General features: G+C 56.1%; 4 protein-coding genes across 5 annotated transcripts in view; 2 read left to right on the top strand and 2 right to left on the bottom strand.

The window, feature by feature from the left end:
- PRKCSH (protein kinase C substrate 80K-H) overlaps positions 1-27,598 on the top strand; it is a 132,519-nt gene that overhangs the window by 73,698 nt on the left and 31,223 nt on the right. The window lies entirely within an intron of this gene.
- CNN1 (calponin 1) lies at positions 4,134-10,864 on the top strand. The gene is made up of 7 exons (XM_060092255.1): positions 4,134-4,293; positions 6,299-6,420; positions 8,797-8,863; positions 8,973-9,110; positions 9,305-9,415; positions 9,904-10,050; positions 10,131-10,864. The coding sequence occupies exons 1-7, from the start codon at positions 4,231-4,233 to the stop codon at positions 10,374-10,376; spliced, it is 894 nt and encodes a 297-aa protein (XP_059948238.1). The 5' UTR covers positions 4,134-4,230; the 3' UTR covers positions 10,377-10,864.
- On the bottom strand, positions 12,903-17,868 carry ELOF1 (elongation factor 1). Of its 2 annotated transcripts, none has more exons than XM_060092254.1 (5): positions 17,776-17,868; positions 15,174-15,307; positions 14,922-14,992; positions 14,574-14,679; positions 12,903-13,638 (listed from the first exon to the last, which is right to left on the bottom strand). In XM_060092254.1, the coding sequence occupies exons 2-4, from the start codon at positions 15,287-15,289 to the stop codon at positions 14,615-14,617; spliced, it is 252 nt and encodes an 83-aa protein (XP_059948237.1). In that variant the 5' UTR covers positions 15,290-15,307; positions 17,776-17,868; the 3' UTR covers positions 12,903-13,638; positions 14,574-14,614. The 2 variants fall into 2 exon arrangements, with proteins under 2 accessions (XP_059948237.1, XP_059948236.1); XM_060092253.1 differs by lacking the exon at positions 17,776-17,868 and adding an exon at positions 17,560-17,720.
- Positions 23,834-26,313, bottom strand: ACP5 (acid phosphatase 5, tartrate resistant). Its single transcript, XM_060092252.1, has 5 exons — positions 26,166-26,313; positions 25,649-25,945; positions 25,311-25,438; positions 24,837-25,182; positions 23,834-24,446 (listed from the first exon to the last, which is right to left on the bottom strand). Exons 2-5 carry the CDS (start codon positions 25,943-25,945, stop codon positions 24,168-24,170), a joined length of 1,050 nt encoding a protein of 349 aa, XP_059948235.1. The 5' UTR covers positions 26,166-26,313; the 3' UTR covers positions 23,834-24,167.

The raw sequence follows: 27,598 nt of genomic DNA, 5'->3' as shown, positions 1-27,598 counted from the left end.
ACCCCCTGGCCCAGTTGACTTGACACGGAAAAGTAACCACCAGAAAAAGTAAGGACACTTATCATTTTGAAAGCTATCAACAAACTGCCCATGCCCATCAACGATGTTCCCTAACCCTCCCCAGCATTCGTTGTTATGAGGTGTTCTGATTTTTGCCAATCCGGGCCACTCTTTTATCTTTATTTTTTTCATTTTTTTGGCTATACCATGCGGCATGCAGGATCTTAGTTCCCCGACCAGGGATCAAACCCGCGCCCCCTGCAGTGGAAGCGCGGACTTTTAACCACTGGACCACCGGGGAAGTCCTGTGGAGGGGGCTTTTTATTTTTTTAATTTTATTATTATTTAAAAAAATTATTTTTTTTTGTCTGCGTTGGGTCTTCCTTGCTGCATGTGGGCTTTCTCTAGTTGCAGCGAGAGGGGGCTACTCTTCGTTGTGGTGCAAGGGCTTCTCATTGCAGTTACTTCTCTTGTTGCAGAGCACGGGCTCTAGAGCACGCAGGCTTCAGTCGTTGTGGCACGCGGGCTCAGTAGTTGTGGCTCGCAGGCTCTAGAGCGCAGGCTCAGTTGTTGTGGTGCGCGGGCTTAGTTGCTCCGCGGCATGTGGGATCTTCTCGTACCAGGGATTGAACCCGTGTCCCCTGCATTGGCAGGTGGATTCTTAACCACTGCGCCACAGGGCAAACCCGAGGGGACTTTTAAAAATCAGTTATTCAAATGGAGGTTTTTATGGAGGCAGACGTATGTATCCACTGTCAGGTGCAAACACTTAAGTGAATAGCTCCCTCCTGCCCATCCTCTCACAGTCTGGGGGTGTGGGATACATTATTTTAGAGCAGGTGGTCAGGGAGGGCCTCTCTGAAGAGGGGACATCTGAGCAGAAGAAATGAGGGAGAGGGCTCACAGGCATCTTGTGGAAATGTGTCGAGGCAGAAGGGACTACAAAGATGAGAGCGTGCTTGGGCACTCAAGAAATACACGTGGAAGGATGTGGGAGCAGCAGAAGCAGCGTGACCCTGGGAGCGTGACTTGGTTTCTCTGAACCTTTTCTTTATCTATAAAAGGGTCTAAGGGACTTCCCTGGCAGTCCAATGGTTAAGACTGTGCTTTCAAAGCAAGGGGCTCCGGTTGATCCCTGGTGGGGCAACTGAGATCCCACATGCCCCACCGCGCCGCCCCCCCAAAAAAGGGGTCTAAGACTTTCCCCCTCAAGAGGGTGGTGGTGAGGATTAAGTGAGATTGTGCCTGGCACAGTGCCTGGCATGGAGTGAGCCCTCCAGAAACAGAAGCCATCTGGGGGAAGGAGAGCTAGGTAGGGGGTGGGTTTGGGGGTGCTGGCAGACACGGTCTGCCAAGATAGGCAAGTGAAGGGGGTGAGACTCTCCCGGACACAGGCGCAGAGGTGTGTGTGTGTGTGTGTGTGTGTGTGTGTGTGTGTGTTAGTTCTCAGAGTCAGAAAGTTTCTGGGGGATCTCCTAAGACTGAGGAAAGGCAGAGCTTTTCTTTCATGACTGTCCTGGACTCTTCGAGAAAAGAAACTCTATTCCTTACTAAAGCCCATCCTTCCAATTTAGATGGCAAACTGAGGCACAGAGGGGCTGCGGCCTGGGAAGCGCCAAATAGGAGCTGAGTGGGGGGTTTGCACACCGGGCAGCCAGTGATGGGGGAGTCCCCTGGGGCTGGTGCCTCGGGATGGGATAAGTCCCCTCTCTCAGCCTCTACCGCCATCCATCAGACAGAAACAGAGACAATACAGAGACACAGAGAAAAACGGTGACCAAGAGGCGCGGAACAGAAACTGAGACGCAGAGACGGCGAGATAAAGAGAGAGGAGACATGGGGACAGAGAGAAAGACAGAGACAGTGAGATGGGCAGATTCATAGAGACGCAGAGAGAGACAAAGGCTGAGACAGAAAAAGGCTAGGCGACGCTGAGAGACGGGCACAGAACGACCAAAAGACATTGCAAGAGATACAGAGACACCGATCCAGAATTGGAGGGACAAACGGACCCAAAAAGGGCTGTCCCCTAGGGAGACCCCGGGTTGCCCCGTCTGGGGGCAAGCCAAGTGCTCCCCCACCCCGCCCCCGTCGTGCCTGGGCAGTGACTTCAGAGCCGGCGCGGATTCTATAAATGGCCAAGCGACAGCGGGCCGAGGGGCGGGGCCGAATGAGTCAGCGCGTTGCGTCATCGCCGCCTGGATGCCGCCAGGCCCCGCCCCCGCCCTCCTGGGCCGCCAGGGGGCGCCGGCCGAGAGCTAGACGAGGCGCGCGTCCTCTCATGCGCAGTAGCGACCTGTGGCCCGCTGCGGGCCGCTCAGCGTGGGCAGGAACCTACGCGTTTGAATCCTGGCTCCGCCACCCTGGAGCTGCGTGACTGCGGGCAGTCGGCTTCACCTCTCTGTGCAACATTTAGACCCCACATCATAAGGCTGCTGTGAGGAATGAGTTTACAGATCCAAAGCACTCAGTACGCAGTAGGAGCCAATTGTTTGCTCATTTTATGTATTTTAGCGTATCTTCAATATACCATTACACGCTATCAACTTGTCGGTAGTTGCCTTAGCCCAGTCGTTCTCAAATGGGAGCGATCTGCTGCCGACCCCTACCCCCAAGGCTAAGGTGGGGCGGGGGGAAGGGTTCGATCCCTGGTCGGGAACTAAGATCCCGCATGCCATGCGGTGCGGCCAAAACAAAACAAAAAAGACTAAAGTGGGGGGGGGGTCGTTGCTTCTGGCACTGAGTAGGTAGAGGCTGGGGATGCTGCTTCAAGTTCTGCAATGCCCAGGACATCCAGCCGGGATGTCAACAGTAGCAAGATTGAGAAACCGTGCCTTAGCCTCATAGAATTAGGGGCAGAGGCCCGGGTTCAAATTCTGCTCTGTCACTAGTGAGCTGTGTGACACTGGGAAAGGGATTCCACACCCCTGTGCCTCAGTTTCCCCATCTGTAAAGTGCATATAATAGCAGCACCCACTTCTGAGGGTGTTGTGAGGTATGTATGAGTGGATACATGTACAGCATTTGGACCAGGGCCTAACATAAGGGCTGTTGTCATTATTAGTATATCACGGCTGTGCCCTTAGCATGTGGCCAGCAAATTGCATGACCTTGTTGTATCATTAGTGTATGATATGGTTGCTGACATGTTATCCAAGTGTCACTAACATGGCCTAAACATACATGGCATGACGTGGGCATGTCATCCACCCCTATGGTACAGGGGTGAGATCTGGACAGGCAGGGTTGCTTGCAGGTGTTCCCTCCAGGCCAGCCTGGCTGGGACAGGAATATATGGGGGTGTCCATGGCCTGGAACCCACTAACACAGCCACTCTGTGGTTCAGGCAACCCACAGGTGGATGGGGAGGGTGAGATCCAGGGTCTCTGCTCCCCCAGGTCCTTATGAGGGGATGGAGGGGACAGAAGTGGGGTGCCAGATTCTCAGCAGAAATACTGCTATTCCCTGTGCCAGGCACTGGCCTGGGCATATTGGAGGCATTATTTTTTGGCTGCGCCACCCAGCTTGTGGAATCTTAGTTCCCTGACCAGGGACTGAACCCGTGCCTTCTTCAGTGGAAGCACAGAGTCTTAACCATTGGACCACCAGGGAAGTCCCAGGCATTATTTCTTCTGATCCTCACAACACCCTCATGAGCAGGCACTATCATTAGTCTATTTTACAGGTGTGGCAACAGAGGCTCAGAGAGGGGAAGGGGCTGGCCTACATTTAGAGACTGTTGGTGTCTGGACTTAAAACCAGGGTGGTGCTCCATAAACTACCACAGGTGGTAGTCCTGCCTCAAGACAGGAGAGAAACGAAGAAAGATGACCTCAGAGATGTGGGGAGATGGCCTCAGAGACAGACACAAGGAGATTAGGAGACCCAGCCAGAGGCCTAATGAACAGTGGGGAGTGGGGAAAGGTTGGTCTCTGTCTGGCCAAGCTGCCCGCCGCCCCAAAAAAGAACCCAGGCCGCCCCCCTAGGTGGAAACAATGACACAATCAGCTCCCAATACCAAGGCCCTGACATCACGAAGGGGGGCTGGCCAAGGTGGGGGGGCGCCCCGCCCCTTGGCAGGCCTCTATGGCCAATGGGACGGCCTTGGAAGAGGCCTGGGCCGCCTCCCGAGCTTCAAAAACATGTGAGGAGGGAAGAGGGTGCAGACGGAGCTTCAGCTGCTGCCGCCTTCTTCAGCGCCGCTGCCTCCGCTGTCCACCGTCAGCCAGCATGTCCTCTGCTCACTTCAACCGAGGCCCCGCCTACGGGCTGTCAGCTGAGGTCAAGAACAAGGTAGGGCTGGAGGGCCTCCCCGTGACCTGGCCCACTTGCCCTGCCAGGCCAGAGGCCCCACACTTGGGGTTCCCTGGACCCCCTTCCTGCCTATCCCATATGACTTGGAACCTGAGAGAGAGAAAGGACGAGTATGGGGAAGGCGCTGCCTTCCTCCCTGGCCTGAGCATCCCAGAGCCCTTAGCTCCTGTTGGGGTGTGAAATGGGGGGGCATGCAGGCAGTCACAGGTAAACTGAGGCGGTTGGCCCATTGTGAAACCCCACTTGATTAGAGTCCCCTGTTAACCCTTTTTGTTTCTGGGGGTCTGGGGAAGGACTTGATTTTGCCCACACCCCCTAGCCTGACAAAGAATTTGCGGAGTGCTCCAGAGCTGGGGTTCCTGGGGGGTGAGGCCCCAAGGTGTTGGAGATCGTGAAGGAAAGAGACAGCTGGGGATGGGCAGAGAGTGGGCATTAGGGAAAGAAGCAGGGGTCTCCTAATTCTGGGGGTGGGAGGACATGGGGACATCGCCTTCATGCTATGGATGGGTTCAGAAAGAAAAGGCAAGTAGCTCAGGTCCTATATAAGAGAGATTCAGAACTGGGCCCCTGAACTTGTGGCCCGTGCCCCCCATGGGATCAGCTTCTCCAGGGCAGCAAGCCTGAAGTCCCCAACCCACTGGAACAATCCCTTGAGCGATGCCTGGGGAGGAGTCCCAGCCCCATTTGACAGAGGGCAACACTGAGGCTCAGGGTGGCTTTTCCCAGGGTTCTACAGGCAGAAAATGGGGAGCTGGGATTGGGAACCTGGGTCGGGGGGATCCTCGGGGCTGGAGGAGGGGGCGAGTGGGGGCGCCGGTGCTCGGGCAGGAGACAGATCCCAGCGTCGCCCCCCCTCCCCCCAGCGCCGGCCCAGGAGCCGAGCGGAGCCGCCGCGCCATATAAGGCGGCCTCGGGAGCCCGGCCCGCGGGGCCGCGCTATATAAGGGCCGGTTTGCTTTATAAAGCGGGGCTGATGGGGAGGGGGGCGGCAAGGCCGGGGCCAGGTGAGGGGGCCGTCTCCCCTCCTCTTTCCCCTCCCCCAGGAGAAGGGGCGACCGGGTCTCCCAGGGGCCCGGAGCCTGTCTGGGCTGGGGTAGAGAGTTCTGGGGAAACGGAGGGGGGCCAAAGTGGGAGAGGAGAGGTCGGGGAGAGACACAGAGATACTGGAAGCCTGAGACTTGAGAGGGACGGATGGGGGAGGGCGAGCCTGGAGCAAGATAAGACTGAGACAGGGATGGAGAGGCGGAGAGACGGCTGAGCCCCATCCTCACCCGAGGCAGGGAACCTGGATTCGGAGAGATGGAGAGAGACCTATGAAAGCAGAGATGGACGAGCTATGAGCCCCACCCCCAGCCGGACACGAAGAGATGGGGACAGGATGACAGGGCCTAGGAAAGACAGACAGAGCTGGGAGAGAGACTGAGGACATCGTGCCATGGGGAGAGAGACAGAGAAATACAGACATGCATGGGGCCAGGAGTAAGGCAAAGACTGGCCCTCGCCCCGAGCCAGATAGGGGGCCCCAGGGATGAGGACCTGGAGAGACACTGAGACAAAGATGTAAGACAGAGCAGTCCCCTGCAAGGCGGCATCCGGGGGCACCTCCTTAGGGCTCCTCCTCCCCTGCCTGAAGCTCCCAGGAGGGGGGCAGGGCCAGGGGAAGCTAAACCCCAAGTTTGGTCTGGAGGGGGAACCACGAGGGCAGGCACCGCCCCCCAGCTCTGAATATCTCATTCTCCACCCCTTAATCCACATTCGGTGGTGCCAAAACCTCAGAATGCCTGGAATGGCCCCCTGGGCAGGTGCCACCTCAACACTGGCCCTCAGCACATCCCCCACCCACCAACTGGACGTTGGGACAGAATTGCCTTAGTTGGGAAAGGATGAGGGAAGAGATCAGACCTAGGAAATCTTGGATTGGGCCTGGGAGCCAACCCTGCTCCCCACTGTGTCCTCACCACCTTCTCTGTGTCCCCCACCGCAGCTGGCCCAGAAGTACGACCACCAGCGGGAACAAGAGCTGCGAGAGTGGATCGAGGGGGTGACAGGGCGCCGCATTGGCAACAACTTCATGGACGGCCTCAAAGACGGCATAATTCTTTGCGAGTGAGTGGGGCGCTCATGGCCCAGACTCTGCCTTGGGCTGCCCCCAACCCCTCATCTCTACTACCTGAGCCCCTCAAATGACCAAGAGCTCAGAGCTGGATTGGGCACGTTATATCTGATACCTTTGTTTTGAGGTATCAGATATAAAGATAATCACTGTGCCCATTTAACAGTAAAGAAAACTGAGCCTCAGGTAAAACACGTCACCCAAAGTCCCACGCTGTTCCAACAGAAATGACTTCCGAATCTAGAGTCTGAACCGCCACGCATACGGGGCAGCCACATGTATGGTCTCTAGAGTCCCAAGAAAGGGAGGTCACGGCGAAAAGGCACTGGGCCACATCAGCTGTCCACTGCTGGCTTGGTGACCTGAGGGATGTGCCACAGTAATTCAAGTGGGCCCTGATTTTCTCCCCCTCTCAGAACCTAATCACTGAGGGAGAGGAAAACCCTCAACAGCTCCCAAGCCCCGATTCCAGATTCCACCTCCTAGATTTCACTGCAACCCTATTTCTGGGCTGGGCCCTGAGCCCAGCTGGGGTCCTTTCTTTTTCTCTGAGTCTGACCCAGGGCAGGGTGACCCTAAGAGCCAGAGCTTGTGCTAGGGAAGCTTCCCGAAGGCACAGTGTTACCAAGCCCTAGCTGCTGGAAAGAGAGGGGCTGGGGGATGTGGTTCTACCGTATCCAAGGAATCGGGGGATGGTCTGGTATCCCAGGCCTTAAAGAGTGCAGGGCCACCCACCCATTTATGGAGGAGGTGCATTTATGGAGCACCTGCTGTGTGCTAGCCAGGTCTAGGCGCTGGGGATAGTGAACAAAACAGACTCGACTTGGGGCGCTTACAGAGCTTTAGTCCTGGTGGGGGTGATTGAACAAGTAATTGATGAAAGAATCACATACTTGCCTGTGGTGGGAAGTGCCATGAGGAAGAGTCAAGCTGGGAAGGATGGGGGGCGGGGGGCGTGGGGTGAAGGGTAGCTGCTTTGTACAGAATGGTCTGGGAGGTCTTTCAGAAGAGGTAATATTGAAGCAGAATCTCGGATGAAGTGAGGGAAGTTGCCGGCAGAACATCTTAGGGAAGAGTGGGCCAGGCAGCGGGGACAGCCAGTGCAAAGGCCCTGGGGTGGGAGCATGCCTCAGTGATCAGGGAAAGTGGAGGGAGTTAGCTGGGGGCCAGACGGTACAGGGCCTCTTCGTCCTTCATGCTATGGAGTTAGGCTTTTATTCTCAAGGCAATAGGAAACCATGGGAGTGCTTTGAACTGGGGAGTAACTGGAAAAAAAAATTTTTTTTGATTGAAGTATAGTTGATTTACAGTTGTGTTAATTTCTGCTGTACAGCAAAGTATACAAGGTCCTACTGTATAGCACAGAGAACTATATTTAGTATCCTATGATAAACCATAATGGAATTGTTTTAAGAAGGTCATTTTAGCCATGGGATGACAAGCATCTGGAGGGGATGAGGTGGAAGCTGGGAGCCCAAGGGTAGGTCAAGGCAAGAGCCCAGGAAAGAGACACTGGTGGCTCCGAGCAGGGCGGACGTGGGCTTCTGGAAGTCTTCAGGAGGCAGAGTAAAAGGAATTGCTGAGGGATGGAATGTGGGGGTGAGAGAGAGGGAGAGGAGGGTCAAGGGCGGCGGAGGGCTTTGTCCGAGACCTGGAGGGCTGGGTTGACTGAGCAGGGGAGGATGGAGGGAGTTCTGTCGGGGGGGAAGTGGGTGTCAGGAGTCCAGGTGGGGTGCATTTGATTTGAGACACCCATGTGGGGAGCTGGAATGGAGTAAGCGGTGGGCTGCAGGAAGATGTTGGGGAGTTACGGGCATATGAATGGCATTTAAAGTCAAGAGAGGACTTCCCTGGCCGTCCAGTGGTTCAGACTCTGCGCTTCCACTGCAGGGGGCACGGGTTCGATCCCTGGTTGGGGAACTAAGATCCCACATGTCGCGCAGCGTGGCCAAAAAATAAAATAAAATGCCAAGAGACTGGATGAGATCAAGGGGGTGAGTGTAGCCAGAGAAGAGGCCCCAGTTCTGAGCTGTGGGCCCTCCGAGGTGTAGCGGTTCGCAAAAGAAAAGGAGATTGAAACATGGTCACGAGCGAGGCAGGTGCACCCAGGAGACTCCCCTACACCCTCCATCGGGAGACTTTCTGACCTGAACGAGAGTCTAGCTCCCTGGGGTTGGTTTCCCATCTGGGTCCTGCCTGTGTGTGCGGATGGTCTGTGGTGGGGCTGCAGCTGGGGGCTGACTGCAGTGGGAAACAGAGAAAAGGATAGGGCCCACTGACTGTCATCCTGACCCCTTGTCCCGCTGGGCTGGGCTTGGGTGGGGGCAGTAGGGGTCCCCTTTCTCAGTGCCCTCCCCTGCGCCTTGCAGGTTCATCAATAAGCTCCAGCCAGGCTCTGTGAAGAAGGTCAATGAGTCCACCCAGAATTGGCACCAGGTGAGCCCAGACTCTCTTAACTCTTTCGACCCCTGGCCCATAGCCCCTCAGAGCTCCATCCAGACCCCCACTCCCCTCCCACCCCTGACTGCTACCGGCTCCCCTCCAGCTGGAGAACATCGGCAACTTCATCAAGGCCATCACCAAGTATGGGGTGAGGCCCCACGACATCTTTGAGGCCAACGACCTGTTCGAGAACACCAACCACACCCAAGTGCAGTCCACCCTCCTGGCCCTGGCCAGCATGGTGAGCGTGGCTAAAGGGTGGGCATGGGGCCAGGGGGCTGCCGGCACTCGGGGCTGTGATGCGGGTGGGGCCGCTTGTGCCCTCTGAGCCCCGCGTGGGTGGCAGGGGGAAAGCAGGTGCTCCTCACGGTCTCCGAGGGGACAGTGTGGCCCAGGGGCTTCCTTGTCAGTCCCTGCCCCCCTCGCCCTCCCCAGGCCAAGACGAAAGGGAACAAGGTGAACGTGGGAGTGAAATACGCAGAGAAGCAGGAACGGAAATTTGAGCCAGAGAAGCTAAGAGAAGGGCGGAACATCATTGGGCTGCAGGTACTGCCCCTTCTTCACCTGGGCCTCACTGCTGAGCTGAGCAGAGGGTCAGGGAGTGGAGGAGGCTGGGAGGGCACCCTGGTCCCTGCAGGCTTTGGCAGGGGGGTGGCAGCATATTTGGCCTTTACTAGACTACACACTTGGCATTTTTCCATACCCTAACTCACTCCTCTGACAGCTCTAGGGGGTGGGTACTGTTATGAGCATACTCTTTATACAGACGGGAAAACTGAGGCCTGGAGAAGATAGCTTACTTGCCAGGATTGCCCACGTGATGAGTGGCCGGGCTGGAACCTGAACCCTGGAAGTCAGGCCACCTATCAGTCATGTGACCCACCTTCTCTGGGCCTCAGTTTCCAGTCTGTAGCCTGAGGGTGGAAACAGTGCCTCATTAGAGGGCCACGTAAGTGCCTGCTGACATGAGTTACATCTCGTGGCCCACCGTGAGATTTGTAAGCCTCGGGGTGATTCTCGTTCTGGCTCCCTAGATGGGCACCAACAAGTTTGCCAGCCAGCAGGGCATGACAGCCTACGGCACCCGGCGCCACCTCTACGACCCTAAGCTGGGCACAGACCAGCCCCTGGACCAGGCCACCATCAGCCTACAGATGGGCACCAACAAGGGAGCCAGCCAGGTGTGTGGGGGGCCATGGGGCGGGCTGGTGGGGCTGTGGCCCTCGCCGTCCCCTCGGCCTGACTGCACTGCCCTCCGCAGGCCGGCATGACTGCTCCCGGGACCAAGCGGCAGATCTTCGAGCCGGCGCTGGGCATGGAGCACTGCGACATGCTCAATGTCAGCCTGCAGATGGGCAGCAACAAGGGGGCCTCGCAGCGGGGCATGACGGTGTATGGGCTGCCCCGCCAGGTCTACGACCCCAAGTACTGCCTGATGCCCGAGTACCCGGAGCTGGGCGAGCCTGCCCACGACCACCACCCACACAACTACTACAACTCCGCCTAGGGCCCTGGGCCTCCCGCCTTCCCCCGGGGAGGCCGGTGCTGCTCTTGGCAGGGCCCAGCCTGGCCCGCCGACCCCCTCCCCCTGCATGGCTCCTCCAGCCCCCTGGCACCTGCCTACGGGGTTAGCGTTTGGGGGGAGCAGACTGGGGGGGGCCTGTGGGGGGGAAGGGGGCTCCTCCCTGGGTCCAACATAGAGCCGGGTGTTCCCAACAGCGCCCAAAGGACGCACTGAGCAAAGCTACCCCGCTGTCCCCCACTCCCCACAGGTGGGTCCCCCTAGGACAAGAAGCCCCCCCAAGCGAAGCCCCCAGAGCCCAGGCTCGCCCCCCTCCCCCATTCCCACAGTGGGAGCAAACTGCATGCCCAGACCCCCAGCGGACACACGCGGTTTGGTTTGCAGCTGGCGTTCAGGGAGGTGACAGCGGTGTTTGTAACGCGAGCACTTCCGTTTTCTACTTCACTGGAGCACAATAAATGGCTGTAAAGTCACCCGAGGACTCAGGGCTGCGCTGTCACACAGGCCGTGTGGCTCCAGCACACGCATAAGTGGCCTTGCTCAGATACACCCCATCTCCCACACACTCATCTGCACAGGCACACACACTCACATGCACCCTAAGATACACACACAGAGCTCACAGAGCTCGCTGGGCCCAGGACGGCACCCACCGACTCACACACAAAATCCACACGCACGCACACTTCGTGTGTATGGTGTACACACGCTCTCTACAGCCTTAGTGCACATACCCTTTCACACACAGATACACATGCAGTACACACTTCTACTCAAGGCACATAAAAACATAAACCCTCACACAGGTACACAATACACACACACACACACAGGCTCAGCACCCATGTACCTTCTCTGGGGGCCTGTGGGTTGCGTTGAGGCCAAGCGCCGGGACGGGCTAGATGGGATGTAAATCACAGTTCTGCAGCTTGCCAGCTAGGTGACCTTGAGCAAGTCACTTCCCTTCCCTAGCTAGGCCTGTTTGCATTAGGAAAATGAGGACATGGAACCTTGTGGGGTCACAGGGAGCTTAAATGAAATGATGCCTCCAGACAGGGGATGACATTTTGTACTGGCCATGAGAATGGACAACCAGCCAGGTCCTGGAGGCCCCTGTGGGCAGGGAGAACCCTTTATCCCTGACGTAGACTGTGGGAAGGTGGGAGGGGACAGGGCAGTGGGGAAAGATGGGCACTGTGGAAAGATGTGCCCACTTTGGATGGGCACAGTGGAGGCACTTTGGCAATGGCCCTTTACCAACTGGCACAGGGCAGTTAAGTAGCTGACTGCAGGGTGCAGCTGGCCCAGGTGCCTGGCCTGCCAGCCCAGGATCCCAGAAGCCTGGACAAGGTCCCAACCTCCCCACATTTCAGAGGGGACCCTGCTCTCCCGGTGATGTGGGCCCCAGCTATCCTGCCCAGAAGCCATCAAATGCCAGGGTTCCAACGAGAGGATGCGGCCATGCTGGGGGCACAGCAGTCTTCCCCCCTTCCCTTCCCAGGGCAGGGGGACCTGCAGAGACAGACATCAGAAGACGCACTCGCACAGACGCACACGGCCCCTGGGGCCTCGTAAACTGGATTCCAGGCGCTCTTGGCCTGGCTGCCCTAAGTCCTGCTACCCAAAGTCCTGCTACCATGGGGCCAGCCCGGGGAAGCTATGCTGAGGATCCATGCCTGGCTTAGGGCCCTGCTTTCTTGGGAAAACAGCACCATATTAGCACTTGGTCTGTAAGACTGGGGTGGGCGGGCCCTGGTTGGCAGGAGCCCCCTTTCCCTGGACCCCCAGAGGGCATCCCCCGCCCCCCCCGCCCCGGCGCCTGTCCACCACTCTGCCTGTGTCCGCTGGGTCCTGCCTCGGCCACGGGACCCCACCTGGGGCCTTGGAGGGGGAGGTGGGAGCACCAAGGAAGGGTATGTCAGGGTAGAGAGGGCCCTGGGGGACACATGCCAGACCCAGTGGCTGGGCCTGGTGGCCAGGGCTTCTGGCCTGGTCAGCATCTTCTTGGCCGTTCATATCCCTCGCTGCCCTGGTGGGTCCGAGTCTGTTCAAACCGTGCCAGGAATGATAGGTGCCTCCATCCTCAGCGTGGCCCTGGGAGGAAGGTTCCATCATCCCTCCCACTGTACCAACGAGGAAGCAAAAGCACAAGTCACTTGCTGCCCAGGCTCACGAGGCCAGGTTGAGGAGATGGACCTGCCCCACACTGCCAGTGTCAGGACCTCCACACCACGGGACCACCTGGGGTCTCACCATCAGCCTGTTAAGGTGTGTGTTTTCCAATACCACCAAGCAATTAACTCAGTTCTGACACTTTCTACCTGAGAAAGCATCAGCTCCCACGGGATGAGGGTTCTGTCCAAGACTGCCCCTCCCCCACTTAAGCTGCCAATCACAAGTGCACGTTGTTACCTGTGCTTCTGAGCAACCAGCTGGAGATCGGGGGTTCCCCCCACCCCCTTCTCAGATTTGGTTAATTTACTAGAGTGGCACACAGAACTCGGAGAAACATTTTACTTATTACATCACTGGTTTATTATAAAAGGATATAACCTGGGAGGAGCCAGATGGAAGAGATGCCTAGGGCAAGGTATGGGGAAGGAGGGTGGAGCTCCCACGCCCTCTCCAAGTGTCCCAGCACCTCCCTGTGTTCACCAAGGGTGGAAGCTCACCAAATCTTGTCCTCATATCGCGCTTCATCTGTGGGTCCCTTTCCCGAAGGTTGGTGGGCGTGGCTGACTGAGTTCCTACTCTGCATCCTGCCCCTTCCTGAGACTATCTAGGGCCCCACTCTAAGTCACTTCATTAGCATAGTCTCACCTGTGATCAAAAGGGGCTCTTTATGGATGACAAAAAGTACTCCAGTTGCTCAGGAAATTCCAAGGGTTTTAGAAGCTTCCTGCCAGGAGCCAGGGACAAAGCCCTAGTATTTCTTCTTACACCCTCCACGTGCATCTGGCTCCACCTCCAGCCTTCCGAGAGACTCCTTGCGACCCTAGGACAAGGGTCCCTTACTCTTCTCCAGTGCCCCCCACCGCCCCCCACCCCCCAGGAAGCCAGGAGCTGTTCCCTTAGCCTGGACCCTGGACTCAGGAGGAAGTAAGACGCTGGGCTGTGAAGCCAGGCCTCCTGGGTTCAAGGCCCGGCCGTGCAGTCTTCTGGCTGTGGGACCTTTGGCCGGTGACCTCCTGTCTTGGGCCTGTTTCCTCATCTGCGAGCATCTGAGCATCTTCCTTCCTCAGGGCGGCTGTTGCGACATGGGGGCAAGGCAGGCAAACCTGACATTGGCCTCTGGCACAGTGTGGCCCCTGAGCCTTAGCTCCTTCAGGCTGTCCCCCAGGAAGCCTTCTCTGACCCCCCCAATCCCCACCCTGGGCTCTGCTGGCCCCAGTTTCTGCTGTGACTGTAAACGCCTGGCCAGATGTCTGTGGGTTCATCCCTGTCCCCTGAGCCCAGCACTGCCCTGGTTTCACCTTGAATGCTTGTAGAGTGGATAAACATTGGACAGTTTGAAGGACTGACCCCTTCCAATGGCCCGCCAGGCCACCTCTGAATGCCTCAGTCTCCCCCATTCCTCATTGAGCCCCTGGGTCTGACCCAGAGCCCAGGAAACCAGAGAGCTGGGAGTTTTGCGTTGGCTGCTTTATTTAAGGGCTGGTGACTGACAGCTATCCCCAACCCAGCCCCTCCCTCCTCTACAAAAGTGGCCAAACGTGAAAACAGGCCACCCTGCCAGGGGGCTGTGGGGCTGTGGCCTGAATCCCAGGCCACAGGCCTTGGAAGGCAGGGAAGGAGGATAAGCAGTCGGTCCAGTTCAAATGGACAAGTGCTGGTAAGGTGGGGGACGACGCTGGAGAGTCCCGAGGCAGCCTCTGCTGGGCTTGCCCTCACCTACGATGTCAGGACACAGGTCCCTGAAGGTGCCAGGGCCCCAGAGCCAGGGGGCCAGGTGCCAGAGGAGGGAGCAAGTCAAAGGCTTTCGGAGCCAAGGGAGGCAGTTCAGGCCCCTGGGGCCCAGCAACCCTTCAACTCTACCCCATGCCCACAAGGACACCCCCGCTCCCGTCACACCTGCAGCCACACCCACTCACACCCATGCCCACACCCACTCCACACACACACACAGGGCTGCAGAGGCCCTGGACCCACACCCTGAACCCTGGAATGTCTCTGGATTGGTACCCAGTGGGTGAGGCTGCCAAGGGAGTGGGTCCTCTGCGTTGTTACTGATTGGCTGCCTCGCAGGCATCTATCCAATCGCTGTACACGTCCACTGGTTCCGACAGGTCTGAGCCACTGAGGTCAAGGGCAACTGGTAGCACTGGACCCCTTTCCTATACATACTTCTGCTGCTCACGCTACTGTTAGCCAGACCCCTGCCCTGAAGCCTGTCACCCCATTAAGTCAGCACGTGGCACTGGTTCCTCTCGGTGGCCACACCACCAGGGCACACAGCAGGGCTGGGTGCCCTTGAGCAGCCCTGACGCCCCACCCCCATCCCCTGGGAAAAGCTCGGGTTCCCAAGGATACAAGTGATGGGCGTCTGGAATTCTTCCAGGCACACGGTACAAGAGATGACTCCGGTGTTGCGGGCCCGGTCCCTGGAACAGGAGGAGATGCAGGGACTTAGTGAACGAAGGGGCCTGTGTCTGTGGGTGACAATGCCCCTAACCAGGAAGGCTGGGGACAGAATGGAAGACAGTGGGGGTGGGGGGGAAGCCACCTCCCGACTGAGGAAGGAGAGGGCCGGCCCCGTGAGGCAGGATCCTGGGCCCCGCTCACATTTTCACGTCACAAGACTTCTCGTGGTTGCAGAAGGGGCAGGTGAACTGGGTCTCTAGGGTGCCTGTCATCTTCTTCTTGGGGGGTGGCTTCCGTTTTGACTTTCTGCGCCCCATGTCTGCAGGAGGGCAAACCTGTGGGAGGATGGGGGCAGAAGTCAGCGACTCGTGGGACCCACGCATCCCTCCGGCTCGACGCTCTAGGAAGCGGTCAAGTGGTCCTCCCCCCTGCCCCCCGCCCCACCCTGATTCTGGCATCATTCTTCCGTGACAGCGGGGGTCAGCAGCCTGCCAGATAAAGACCAGAGTTTCATTTATACTTAAGACCACTCTCTATGCAACATCCTTGTTCTTAACTAACGGTGCTTCCAATTCACTGAGTAAACAGAAGCAGTCAGACAACATCCACAATCCACAAGTCCCCAGGACCACCCACTCGACCTTCTCTCCTTTGCTATGGAAGAACGTCCATGCTCCCCACAAAAACAATTTGCTACCTTGTGCCTTGGATCCCAACATCACATTTTCTCTCTCTACTGGATCATTAACAAACACACTTGTTATGACCTCTCCCATCATTAAAAACTACCCCTTCGTTCTCTGTGAGCTTTTCTAGCAGAGCTGCCTGTGTTCCCTCCTACCCTCTCTCCACAGCCCCTTCCATGCTGTCCACCCCAAGGGGCAGTCCTCACTCCTCAGAGTACTGGACACACCGGTTCCTCCTCCCACCATTCTCACAGGGCTCTCCCACCCTCCTCAGTGGCAGCTTCTTGCAGTCCCTGCTGCTGCTGCAACCCCATCCTCACCCCGTCAATTCGCTAATGTTGGTGAGTCCACAAGCTCAGTCTTTGGACCCCTCCCCTCTCCATCTCCATTCATTTCCATGGAGATCTCACCCAGCGTCAGGGCTTCAAATGCCTCCTCTACACCGATGTCTTCTCTGAACTGCAGGCTCCCCTGGCCACCTGCCTCAACCACACTCCTACCCGGTGCTACCAAACGTTTAAACAGAACCTGTCCAAAACCGAGCTCCGAACACCTCAATGTGTTGTCCCACAGGCAGCAAGTCCATCTTTCCAAAAACCTTAGGCTCACCCTCAATTCCTTTCGCCCTCTCTCACACCCCTTATCCCATCCTGACCCTACTGTTCTACCTTTAAAAGACATCCAGCATCTGACCACTTCTCACCACTCCCAGGGCCAGCTCCGTGGTCTGAGTCTTGAGTCCCAGTCATCTCTGGCCTGTATTATCACAACAGCATCCTCACTGGTCTCCCTGCGTCTCTAACTCTGCCCGGCACCCTCCAAATGTGAATTCCTCGAGGGCAGGGATTTCTGTCTTTTCTTTGTACCCCCAGCGCCTAGAACAGCTCATGGCACAGAGCTGGCTCTCAACAGAGATTTACTGAATGAATGAACGACCAATGCCAGGCCTACAGTAAACCACAGCACTGCTGCCATCAAGGCAGGCAAGGTATCTGCTCTTGTGCAACTGATATTCTAGCGGAGGAAGACAGACCCTTCAGCTAACTAATAAGGGAGATAATTTCCAGTACTGGTAAGTGCTATGAGGTTAATGAAACAGGGCTAAGTGAACACTTCCGGGACGGGGCTACTTAAGGGTGGAGCTGGAAGAACCCTTGGGTAAGAGTCATTTAAGCTGAGGCCTGAATAAGAGAAGGCGACCATGCATGGTAGTCCAGGCAGAGGGAATAACAACTGCAAAGGCTCCAAGGCAAAAGAAGCTTTTCTTGAGAAAAAGAAAGAAGACTGGTACAGCTGAAGCCCAGCGAGTAATGGGGAGATGGGTGTGAGATGCAACAGAAGAGCAGCAGCCAGACCCTACAAGACCCAGTAGGCTTTAGTAAGGCGTAGCCAGTTCTGCAGCCCAGGCTCTCACTTTCGGGGGTACAGGGTAGTGTTCTGTTGAATTTTTTCCCCCAAAGCCTGGCCCTGGTTACCACCTGCACCAGAATCATCTGGAGGTGCTCAAAAAATGCAGATTTCTGAACCTAACCCCAGATCTCCCCGCCCTAGAATGTCAGTTCTGCGGGTTCGGGTGGGAGCAGGATTTGCCCACTGCTGAATCCCCAGCACGCACAGTACCTGGTATGCATTAAGAGCTCAATAACTGTTGAATATAAACAAGTCTGAATCAGAAGCTACAGGTGGGCCCCAGAATCTCATTTTCCCCGGTGACTACAGCACCCGCCAACCACACTCCAGAAAACGGTGTCTGGCCTGCACAGAAAACTCCAGGGGCCTCGGACTGTACTTCTGTGGCGATCTAAGTCCAAAGCGCGACAAGGTGGGGGCTGGAAAAGGGATCAGACACCGACCCTTCCGGGACTTAAGAGGAGGCGGGTGGGCCGTCCTTCCAGGCTCACCATGGCTTCGGCGTCGCCTCCCGCCGGCCGCCGGTAGAAGCCAGGCCTCCGAACAGCGGGCTGGGACTCGCTGGGACCCGGGGGAGTCAAGTTCCCCGATGGGCCGCCCCCCAAGCCCTGGGCCCTCGGCGCCTCCTCCAGGACCCCGTCAGCGCACCGGAGTCGCAGAGCGCCCAGTCCCACCCGACCCCAAAGCCCGCCCGCGCGAACGTTCACCTGCACTCGCCGACGCTCTTTGCGACAGCCTCGTTCACCCGGGAGACAGTGACTTCCGGCTCCCGGCGGAAGCGGAAATCCCTCCCTTCCCTTTCAGTCTCACCCACCCGAGGCCGGGACCTCCCAGCGAGTAAGCCTCGCCTCCTCCAGTGTCTGTGTGCGCACGCACAGAGAATACGTCTTCTCTGTATTCTCGTTCCGGGCCCGGAGGCGGGATCGCAGTGCGCGTGCGCGAGGGCTGGACCGCATTTCACAATTGGTGCGCAAGTGGCCGCTACTTCTAGTGAGCTTCCGCGGTGGCAGTTCCCGCGTTTCAGGAGCGGTGGACCGGGCCATAGCAGCACTGGAAAGGCAGCCTCTCCCATGGCTGCAGCATCTTCACGTGCCTTCTCTCCCACTTCAAGCCCCAGCTCCTCGCAGCTCACCTGGGTCTCCCCGACGTTGGGCACATTCAAATATCTCAGTGCTAAGAAACGGCAGATACCAGTATGGCTGAATCAGAGTTAACAGGGGAAGCTTGTAAGAAGCTCTTCTCAAACTTTAACAAGAACCTGTGGATCTTACTATAATTCAGGTTCTGGTTCATTAGGTCAGGAGTGGGGCCTGGAAGTCTGACTTTCTAACTAGGTCCCCAGTGCCATACGTGCTGTTGGCCTGCGGGACCACACTTTGGGTGCCGAAGTTATAATACATGAGTTTGGACAGGCAGGTAGGGGCTGGGGGAGGGGAAAACAAAGGTCCACAATTCCCACGCTGTAGTGAAGAGGCTGGACAGAAATACAAAGGATCAGTTGCTACACTGTTCAGCGCAGCAGAGGGGAGTGTGTGGATCTCAGAGCGTGTGATGGTGGAGGGGGCTGCCAAACTAGTACGAGAGGTTAGAGAAGGCTTCCCTGGGAGGCCGATGCTCAGGATGGAATCCAAAGCCTGAGTGGAAGTCACACAGACAGAAGTAGCACCTATCGAACTTAAGAGGGAGTGAAGGAGAGAGGAGTGTCAAGGGTGGAGACCCTGGGCGCTGCCTCTTACTCACATGAGGAAAGCTCAAGAGAGATAATTTGGAGGAGCGGTCAAGGGTTGTGTTTGGCTGTGATTAGTCTGAGACAAGCAAGAGGGGCTCTGGAAGGGGCCTTTGGAAGGGAAGCCAGGAGCTCAGGAGTAGGATCTGGCTGTGATTTTGAGAGTCATTTGCATATGGAGGTTATTTAAAGTCTTGGGGCCAGAGGAGGTCACATGGTTTCAGGGGTAAGGGGCAAAGTGTAGCAAAAGAAGAGGGCTAAGAAGGACACCTGGGCTCCCCAGCCTTAGAGGTTAGGAGGAGGAGCCAGCAAGAGACTGGGCAGAACAGTGAGGTAGGAGGAGGAAGACGTGGGTTGCCCTCTCCCAGAAGCCTCCAGAGGCAGGTATTTCAAGACGAGGAGAGTGATCAGCTGTGTCACATGTGGCTGCGAGTTTGAGTAAGGTGAGGAAAGAGAATTGACTGTTGACTTTGGCAAGTATTTGGTCCCTCGCAATCTTGATAAGAGCTCTTTCATTGGAGCGTTTAGGAAAATAACTTGTCAAGAGATCTATCCATGTATTTCCAATAGACCTATCTCCAAGAAGTCCTCTAGAGGGCAGTGTTACTCTCAGAATTGCCAAGCTTAACCTTTGGCAGTGCCTCTCTGGAGGACCCCTTCTCCGTGCTTGTACAAACCTGGATACACACAGGATGGGATCATACCATACATGTTACCTTGCAACTTGCTATTTCCACTTAGTGGTCAATACATATACAGATAATTATAGTGTGACTGCCGTAGTCATGACTGCCAGGTTCACAGGTTTTCTGTGTCTTTTCTTTCCCTTTTCCTTTCTTCTTTCTCTCTCCCTTTCCTTCCCTCCTTCTTTCCTTCCTTCCTTCCTTTCTCTCCTCTCTTTCTTTCTCTGTCTCTTCTTCCTTCCCTCCCTTTCTTCCTCCCTCCCTTCCTTCACATCTTTATTGAGATATAACTGACAGACAATAAACTGCACGTTTTGACATATACATACACCTGTGAAGCCATCACCACAATCAAGATAGTGACTGTTTCCATCCCCCCAAGAAGTTTCCTTATGTCTCTTTGTAGTCAATCCCTACCCCACCCTCAGCCCTTGACACCAACGAATCTGTTTTCAGTTCCTATAGCTTTTCGTTTTTGAGGAAGTCACATAAACAGAATCATACAAAACGTAGCCTTTTGAATTTGGCTTCTTCTACTCAGCTCAGTACGTTTGCGATGTGTCCATTTATTTTTTGGCCACACTGCATGTGGGATCTTAGTTCCCCATCAGGGATTGATCCCATGTCCTCGGAAAGCGTGGAGTCTTAACCACTGGACCGCCAAGGAATTCCCTATGTCCATGTTGTGTTTATCAGTAGTTGTTCCTTTTTATCATTGAGTTGTATTCCGTTGTGTGGATGGACACAGTTTGTTTATCCTTTCACCTACTGATGGACATTTGGGTTGTTTCCATTTTGAGACAATTATGAATAAAGCTACTATGTACTGTCTCATTCAGATCTTTGTGTGGATGTTCGTTTTCTACTGTATTTTTTTAAGTTAATTTTTATTTTATTTTGGAGGGTAGTTGATTTACTCTACTGTATTTTATTTCTACACTAAAACATATGATTCCTCTGGAATTCATTTTTGTATACGGTCTGAAGTAGGGTTCAGGTTGTGTTTTGTTCTGGGCTAACCGACAAGGCAGATAACATCTTTCCTGGGAAGTTGTAATGCCTCCTTAACGTACATCACGTTCTCATGTGTTCTTGAATTTGTTTCCGGATTCCCTCTGGACGTTTTCCCGGAGCCAGGGTCATGCTGTTTTGATGACAGTGCGTTTTGCTGTTTGGCAAGGCAGCTTTCTCACCTTGCTATTCATGAGTCTTGGCCTTGGAGGCTGTTGAGAGGGTGGATGTGGCCTGACTCTCCAAGTGACAACTTCCTGGCTGAGTGAGGGTGCTGGTGCCAGGCCCAGCACCTGGTGTGAGGGAGGGGAGTGGGGAGATGATAATATCCATTATGGATGAATCAGATGCAGTTGCTCGGGAAAAGCGGGAAGAGATGAGACTCTGTGACTGGTCTTCAGTAATTCTGCCATGTTATTTCCTGTAATTTACAAGGCATCTTTTTTTTTAAACATCTTTATTGGAGTGTAATTGCTTTACAGTGTTGTGTTAGTTTCTGCTGTATAACAAAGTGAATCAGCTGTATGTATACGTATATCCGAATATCCCCTCCCTCTTGCAACTCCCTCCCACCCTCCTTATCCCACCCCTCTAGGTGGTCGCAAAGCACCGAGCTGATCTCCCTGTGCTATGCAGCTGCTTCCCACTAGCTATCTGTTTTACACTTGGTGGTCTATATATGTCAATGTTACTCTCTCACTTCGTCCCAGCTTACCCTTCCCCCTCCCCGTGTCCTCAAGTCCATTCTCTACGTTCTCTTTCCGACTTACTTCACTCTGTATGACAGACTCTAGGTCCATCCACCTCACAATTAACTCAATTTCATTTCTTTTTATGGCTGAGTAATATTCCATTGTATATATGTGCCACATCTTCTTTATCCATTCGTCTGTTGATGGACACTTAGGTTGCTTCCTACAAGGAATCTTTCTACCCATGGCCGTGTGCTGGCTGACATTGTCCCCTGAGCTGGAAGGAAGCCCTCTAGGAGGGAATGTGTCTACCCTGCCTTATTCCTTTGGGTGCTCCTTGAGTTGGCACAGGACTTGGTCCTTGGTGCTTGGTAGACATGCTTGGCCATTGTGGAGGAGGGGGGCCAATTCCCCTCCCTGCCACTAGTTCCCTGTGTCAGCTTGGATGTGTCACTTCTCCTTTCCACCCTCTGGGCCCTGTGAACTGGGATATTGGGCTAATTCCACACTCTGGGCCCTGAAAACAGGGACACTGGGCTGACTTCTGATTCAGACCCCTGCCGGCTTGGAGCCTCTGAGTCAGTGGGAAGAGGCAGGGTGGCCGTGAGCTGCCTTGACTGTTGTGGTTAAGATTGAAGGTCTGATGCTTCCTGGATATGACCTTGGGCACCTGACTTAATCTGTTGAGCTTCTGTCCTCTGAGAAGCCAGGATGACGCTGGCCCTTTCCTCCTGGGTCAGGATTAGAAGGGATGGCGGGTTAATTTGGCATAGAGCTTGGTGGGTGGTAATGTCAGCTGGAAAGAACTCAGGGCTGGCATTCTGGTAAGACAGCTTTGCTTAATTTTAATAGTAACACATGTTACCTTGTAACAAATTCAGCAGCGTTGACTGCTACAAAGTAGCAAACAGAAGGTGCCACTTCCATCAAGTCCCTTTCCCCAGAGAGGTGAGGCAAGGGATGCTCATGACACACGTTCAGCCTTTGCAGGTATTCTTTTATTGACTATTTGGCAGTGACCAAAGGATGCTTGATTCAGGAGACAGCTGCACCCCCATTGCCCAGAACTCAGTAACCTCACTTATTTTACCCAGGGTGCTATTTCATTCTATTTAGGTGGGCAGGCAGCTGGACCCAAACAACTGGGTCCCTGGCCCCGTAGCAGCTGAAGTGGCTGTTGAGGGCAGGCCAAGAGAGCAGTTCCTGTGACTGGCTGGCTCAGGCTCTTTGTGGTGGGTGTTAGTCAACTCAGAAGCCCAGAGGGGAACTGGGTTTCTCTGCAGCTTTCGGTTCAGGGTGAGCATTCTGCTTTCAGCATTCCTCGGCAGGAACAGGCCCTGAAATAATTCTGCTTCTGGAAGTTTTCCTCCATACGTACTTGCACAGATGTGCAAAAGCATGGGTCCAGGTGTGTCCACTGCAACTATGCTGGTAAGAGGGAAAGATAGGAAAAGATTTCCGCAGGCCTCAGCAAGGAGCTGGTGACATAAGGCAGAAACTCCATGGCTGTCAAAAAGCAGGGCAATCCTGCTCTTGGGAATGTATTTGGTTTATCCTACAAGCATATCTGCATATGTAGGAAATGAATGTGTGGGTCATTTATGGCAGTATTGTTTGAGGATAGCAAAATTATTGGAAGCAATCCAGGCGACCCTCAGTAGATGGCTGTTTAGATAGACAGTTGGGGACTGGCGCACAGTGGGGCCTCTGTAGCTGCAGAAAGAAGCTCCCCCAGAGGGCTGATGGGCAGATCTCCAGGGACAACAGCAAATTGAAGAAGAGAACCTTTGGGGGTGCAGGAAATGCTTTTATCTTGATTGTGGTGGTGGGTTTGTGGGTGTGTGCCTTTGTCAAAACTTACTGAACTGCAGACTTTCAAAATGTGTCAATTAGACCACAGTGAAGTTGGTTTGAAAAAGAAAACAAAACCAAAACCAAAAAAGCAAGGTGCAGATCAGTGGGAAAGGGGAGGAAAAAACCGTTCAGGTTTGCTTTCATTTGCACACAGAAATCCTGCAAGGAAGTCCAAGGCATTTACAGAAAGCTATTTCCTTTCCGGAAAGGTGGAGGGACAGATGGGAAGGGGGTGAGAGATATTTTACCTTTCTACCGTTTAGATTTTCGAACCATATGAATAGCACCGATTCCACAGTGAAATGAACAAAAATGAATGTTCTGATATGAACAGTCCACTTGTGGTTAAATAGAACCCCCCCACCCCAGAAGAAGAAAAAGAACCTCCCTGTCAGTCCAGTGGTTGAGACTCCGTGCTTCCACTGTGAGGGGAATGGGTTCGATCCCTGGGAACTAAGATCCCGCCAAAAAAAAAAAAAGGAAAAAAGAAAAACGCACGCAGAACTGCGTATACATTGTGATGCTTTGTGTGAAAAAAGGAGGATGTTTTTATTATGGAAGGAAAGAACGTGATGATGGCTGTCCCTAGGAAGGTGAGCATGGGGGAGGAAGGCTTGCTTCACGTTGGACCCTTCTTTGTGTTTGGTCTTTACTTAAAATCGCATCCATGAGGCCAGTTGGTTATGGATGAGGCTTAGAGATGGAGACGCAGACCAGCAAGTGGGGGAGCCCCAACCCTTTCAAGCCCAGGTGATACATCTTGCCAGTGAGGTGAGGAAAGGGATGCTCATGATACACGTTCAGCCTCTGCAACTATTTTTTTTATTGACTATTTGGCAGTGACAGAAGGATGCCTGATCCAGGGGAGGGTTTTCCCTCACTGTCCCCCAATGCCCAGAACTCAGGCTGGGCGAGCCCGGCCAAGGGGCCTGGCACTCTGGCCGGAACACATGTCCATGCTTCTTTCACGTATGTGGGCATCCTTGTCACAAAGGCCATGTGGCACCACAGTTTCTCATCTGTCCTTCTCCTTCCCGCTCTGCCGTAGTACCACCGGCCCTTGAGAAAGCCTGCCCGTGGGCAGGGGGTCCCAGCGGGGCCCACTCACCCACCAGCAGGGAGGCGCCCCTAACTCAGGCCCCAACGTGGAGCCCCCGTCGGTGCTGGTGCTCAGACCTGGCTTGCCTTGGCAACTTGGTCTTGAAGAGGGACTTGCCCGAGGCCTCGATGTAAGTGATACTCATCTCTTTGGGGCTGATCTCAACGTAGGCGAAGCCACCCAGTGAGTTCTCGGCCCCGTAGTGGAAGCGCAGGTAGCCGTTGGGGACCTTGCGCAGGTGCTTCTTCGAGGGGTCCATGAAGTTCCCGGCCCCGCTCAGCACGAAGCCCACGCCATTCTCATCCTGAAGGTACTGTGGACAGAGGAAGCAGGGTCAGTGGAACCCCCAGCCCCTCAGTGAGGTTGACCACGGGCTTGGTGTCTACCTGTCTTGAGTCCAGGGTCAGGCCTGTGATGGACCACAGAGTCACCTTGAGCAAGGGACATACTCCACCCCCTCCTGTCCTGGGCCTCAGTTTTCCCACGTGTGAGAGTGTATTGATCTGAGCAATCAATAGTCAACTGGGACCCGTGAGACGGCTTTTAGGGAACTTTGGGCTGTTTTCTGGTTAGCGAGCATAGAGTTTGAGAGAGAGTGACATTCAGGGGGCTCCCAAACAGAAGGACCCCAATATGCCATGTGGCACAGTGGCTGGGCTGGGGACCCCTTACCAGGCTCTCGCCCCACCCTCAGTTCCCTCACCTGCAGGTTGTGATCGTGGCCACACAGGTAGGCGGTGACCTTGTGCGTGCTCAGCAGTGGCAGCAGTTGCTTGACCAGGCAGTGGGTGGGCCCGTGCTCGGCGATGGACCACACGGGGTAGTGGCCGGCCACCAGCACGTAGTCCTCCTTGGCCGCCGCCAGCTGCTTCTTGATCCAGGCCAGCTGCGTGCGGGCCATTGCCAGGTTGCGGGGCCTCTCGGGCTGCTGGCTGGCAAAGTCGTCCGAGTTCCCACACAGTGTCACTGTGTCCAGCATGAAGATGGCCACGGACACGTTGGACCGTGGGATCTTGAAGCGCAGGCGGTAGTAAGGGCTGGGGAAGTTCCTGTGGATGGGATGGAGGTGGTGGGCGCCCGTCTTGGGCAGAGAAGCCCCAGGCTCAGCTCTGGCTGATGGATCTCTTTGCCCACCTGAGCGAGGCTGGCGGAGGGACAGAAGGAGGGGCAGGCTCACCAGCGCTTGGAGATCCTGGAGTAGGCTATCTGTGCCGAGACGTTCCCCAGATGGTCGTGGTTGCCAGCCAGCACGTGCCAGGGCACGTTGCGGAGTGAGGAGGCAGAGAACACATCCTCAAAGGTCTCCTGCAGCAGACAGAGAAGGGAGCCCCACCCCCCCGCAGGTTCAAGCAGCCATCGGATGCTCCCACCAAGTCAGGTGCTATGTACAAGGGAGACGCTGAGTGTGCTAGGTGTCTACAAGTGTCATCTTCCCTCTGCCCTCTCCAGAGTCAAAAGGTAGAGTGGCTTCTCCACGCATCCCCCCGCCTCCACACCTACTCCAGTGGCGCACACCTGGAACCTCTTGTCGTTGGCATCCTGCACGCCAGTGAAGTAGAAATTGTCCCCCAGGGACAGGACGAAGTCTGCGCCCAGGATCTGCACGGTCCTGGCAATCTCCTTGGCATTGGCCATTTCCCGGGCTGTGTAGAACGGGGCATTGGGGACCCCTCCCCAGTCACCCACGGCAACAAAGCGCAGGACAGGGGCGGGGGCGGTGCGGGTGTTGGTACTGGTGCCGGCAGCCCGGGGGAGCACCAGGGGGAGCACCAGCGAGGCTTGCAGGACGAGCAGCACCGTCCACGTGTCCATCTGGAAGGGGAGAGACAAGCGTCTGGGGCATGGGCAGCATGCGCCCCCCGAGATCCCCACTTGCCCTGTTCTGAGAAAGGAGGAGACGGCTCCCTGCAGGGATGGCCTGGCTCCCTAGCTCCCGGGACTTGAGTGCAAGAGCTGGCTGGGAGGGTCAGGGGGCAGGCAGGGTCCAGCCAGCGGGGCGGGGAAGAGGGGGTATTCGGGGCCCAGCACTCACCCTGGGGGAGGCACAAGCCAGTCGGCTGGGGGCTCAGAGAGGCAGGTGAGCTCCAGAGCAGAACTGGCCGTCACTGAGCCTTTATTCCCTGGGGGCGGAAACGGATCATTAGAGAGGATGATGCAGTTTCTCCGCCAACTGTTCCAGAAGCCCTCCCCTCGGGTCATGTGAGCCTTGGAGTTAGTTCCCTGGCGGCCTGACACGGGATTCGAGGCGGGAGTGGGGGTGGGGGTGGGGGTGGTCTGGCCTGTGAGTGCAGCCGCGCCTGCCCCACAAGCTCTGCGTCTGCCCACAGGAGCGCGTTTGTGTCGTGGGCCTCGTGTGTGCTGTGTGCGCAGCTCTATCTGTGCGCCCCGGCCAGGCACCTCCCATGTGTGTATCCGTGTCCTCCGCGGACGTGTTTGTCTGCCAGTGCCTGGGTGTGTCTGAGCTGTTTTCTGCGTGTAGCCAAGCGTGCCTGCCTCGGTCACATGTCTGCTGTGTGCCTGGGAGTCCCATGTCCCCGTGGCTGTGGACACTGAGCTGGCAAGGCCTATGTGGCAAGCCTGTGACGCGCGCCTGCGTCCTCAAGTGGAACTGTGTGTGTGGGACGAGGACTTGTGTGTCCCTGTCTTGTGCCTCAGCCGAGTTGTGTGTCTACATGTTGTGTCTCTCAGCTGAGTTGTAGGTCCGGTGTGTGAGGTGTGTTTGACAACACCTGAGCACGAGTCCCAGGGTCACCCCCCCTCCCCCAAACAGCAGGGGCTCCCTTTTCCAGGAAGTCCTGCCCACACCTTCCTCTCTGCCCCACCCCCCATTCCTGCAGGAGGAACCCAGGCAGGAGGCAGCTGGTGGGAAACCGTGTGACCACAGACTTTTGACCCTCACACCCTCAGACCCTGAGGGCAGGGGGGCAGGCTATGGGGCAGCGGGGCCCCTGCACTTGAGGCCGCTCTGACCTGCCCCTCCCCTCCCTGCCTCCCTCCTCCCGGCCCTGACTGCCCCCTGCACACTCACGCTGGTTTCCTACAGCCTCTTGCGAGAGTGGATGGGGGCCCCTCATTCACGGCCCCGCAGCCCCGACAAACAGGAAGTAGGTCACGAGGGCAGACGGAGACCCCTCCTCCGGGTGGAGACCTCCCGCCGCCGGGCGGTCTCACCTGGCAGAGGCTGGGCCAGAGGTCAAGGCCCGGCGCGGCCGCGCGAGTCGAGCTGCAGGAGTGCGGGGTGCTAGCCGTCGGGGCTGCCCCGGCTTTAAGGAGGCGGCAGCTAGCCCGCCCTGCCGGCGGGCAGGGGGCGGCCCAGGTGATCCCCGGCGGCAAGCGCGAGCGCCTGGGCCTCCTGGCCAGGCCGGCGCGCCCGGGGATGCTGCTGGGCCACTGCGCGCCACCACGCCTGCGGGGCGCACTTCCGTAACAGGAGGTAACGCTCCCTGGAGGGCGGCCCAGACCTGC

This window comes from Mesoplodon densirostris, chromosome 3 (genome assembly GCF_025265405.1).
Source record: "Mesoplodon densirostris isolate mMesDen1 chromosome 3, mMesDen1 primary haplotype, whole genome shotgun sequence".
In the NCBI taxonomy this organism is placed as follows: domain Eukaryota; kingdom Metazoa; phylum Chordata; class Mammalia; order Artiodactyla; family Ziphiidae; genus Mesoplodon; species Mesoplodon densirostris.
This window is presented reverse-complemented; position numbering and strand designations above follow the sequence as displayed.

Bases quoted from the DNA above. Each gene is read 5' to 3' on its own strand.
- ELOF1 (XM_060092253.1), bottom strand. The intron at 14,993-15,173 runs GTGAGCGGGGCC...CTCCTGTTCCAG, and splicing joins AAGTCTTGTGACGTGAAAAT to GGACCGGGCCCGCAACACCG. The intron at 14,680-14,921 runs GTATCCTTGGGA...TCAGTGGCTCAG, and splicing joins ATTCCAGACGCCCATCACTT to ACCTGTCGGAACCAGTGGAC.
- ACP5 (XM_060092252.1), bottom strand. From the start codon at position 25,945: ATGGACACGTGGACGGTGCTGCTCGTCCTGCAAGCCTCGCTGGTGCTC. The intron at 25,439-25,648 runs GTGTGCGCCACT...TGTCTGCTGCAG, and splicing joins CCAACGACAAGAGGTTCCAG to GAGACCTTTGAGGATGTGTT. The intron at 25,183-25,310 runs GTGAGCCTGCCC...TCCCATCCACAG, and splicing joins TCCAGGATCTCCAAGCGCTG to GAACTTCCCCAGCCCTTACT.
- CNN1 (XM_060092255.1), top strand. From the start codon at position 4,231: ATGTCCTCTGCTCACTTCAACCGAGGCCCCGCCTACGGGCTGTCAGCT. The intron at 9,416-9,903 runs GTACTGCCCCTT...CTGGCTCCCTAG, and splicing joins GGAACATCATTGGGCTGCAG to ATGGGCACCAACAAGTTTGC. The intron at 10,051-10,130 runs GTGTGTGGGGGG...TGCCCTCCGCAG, and splicing joins CCAACAAGGGAGCCAGCCAG to GCCGGCATGACTGCTCCCGG.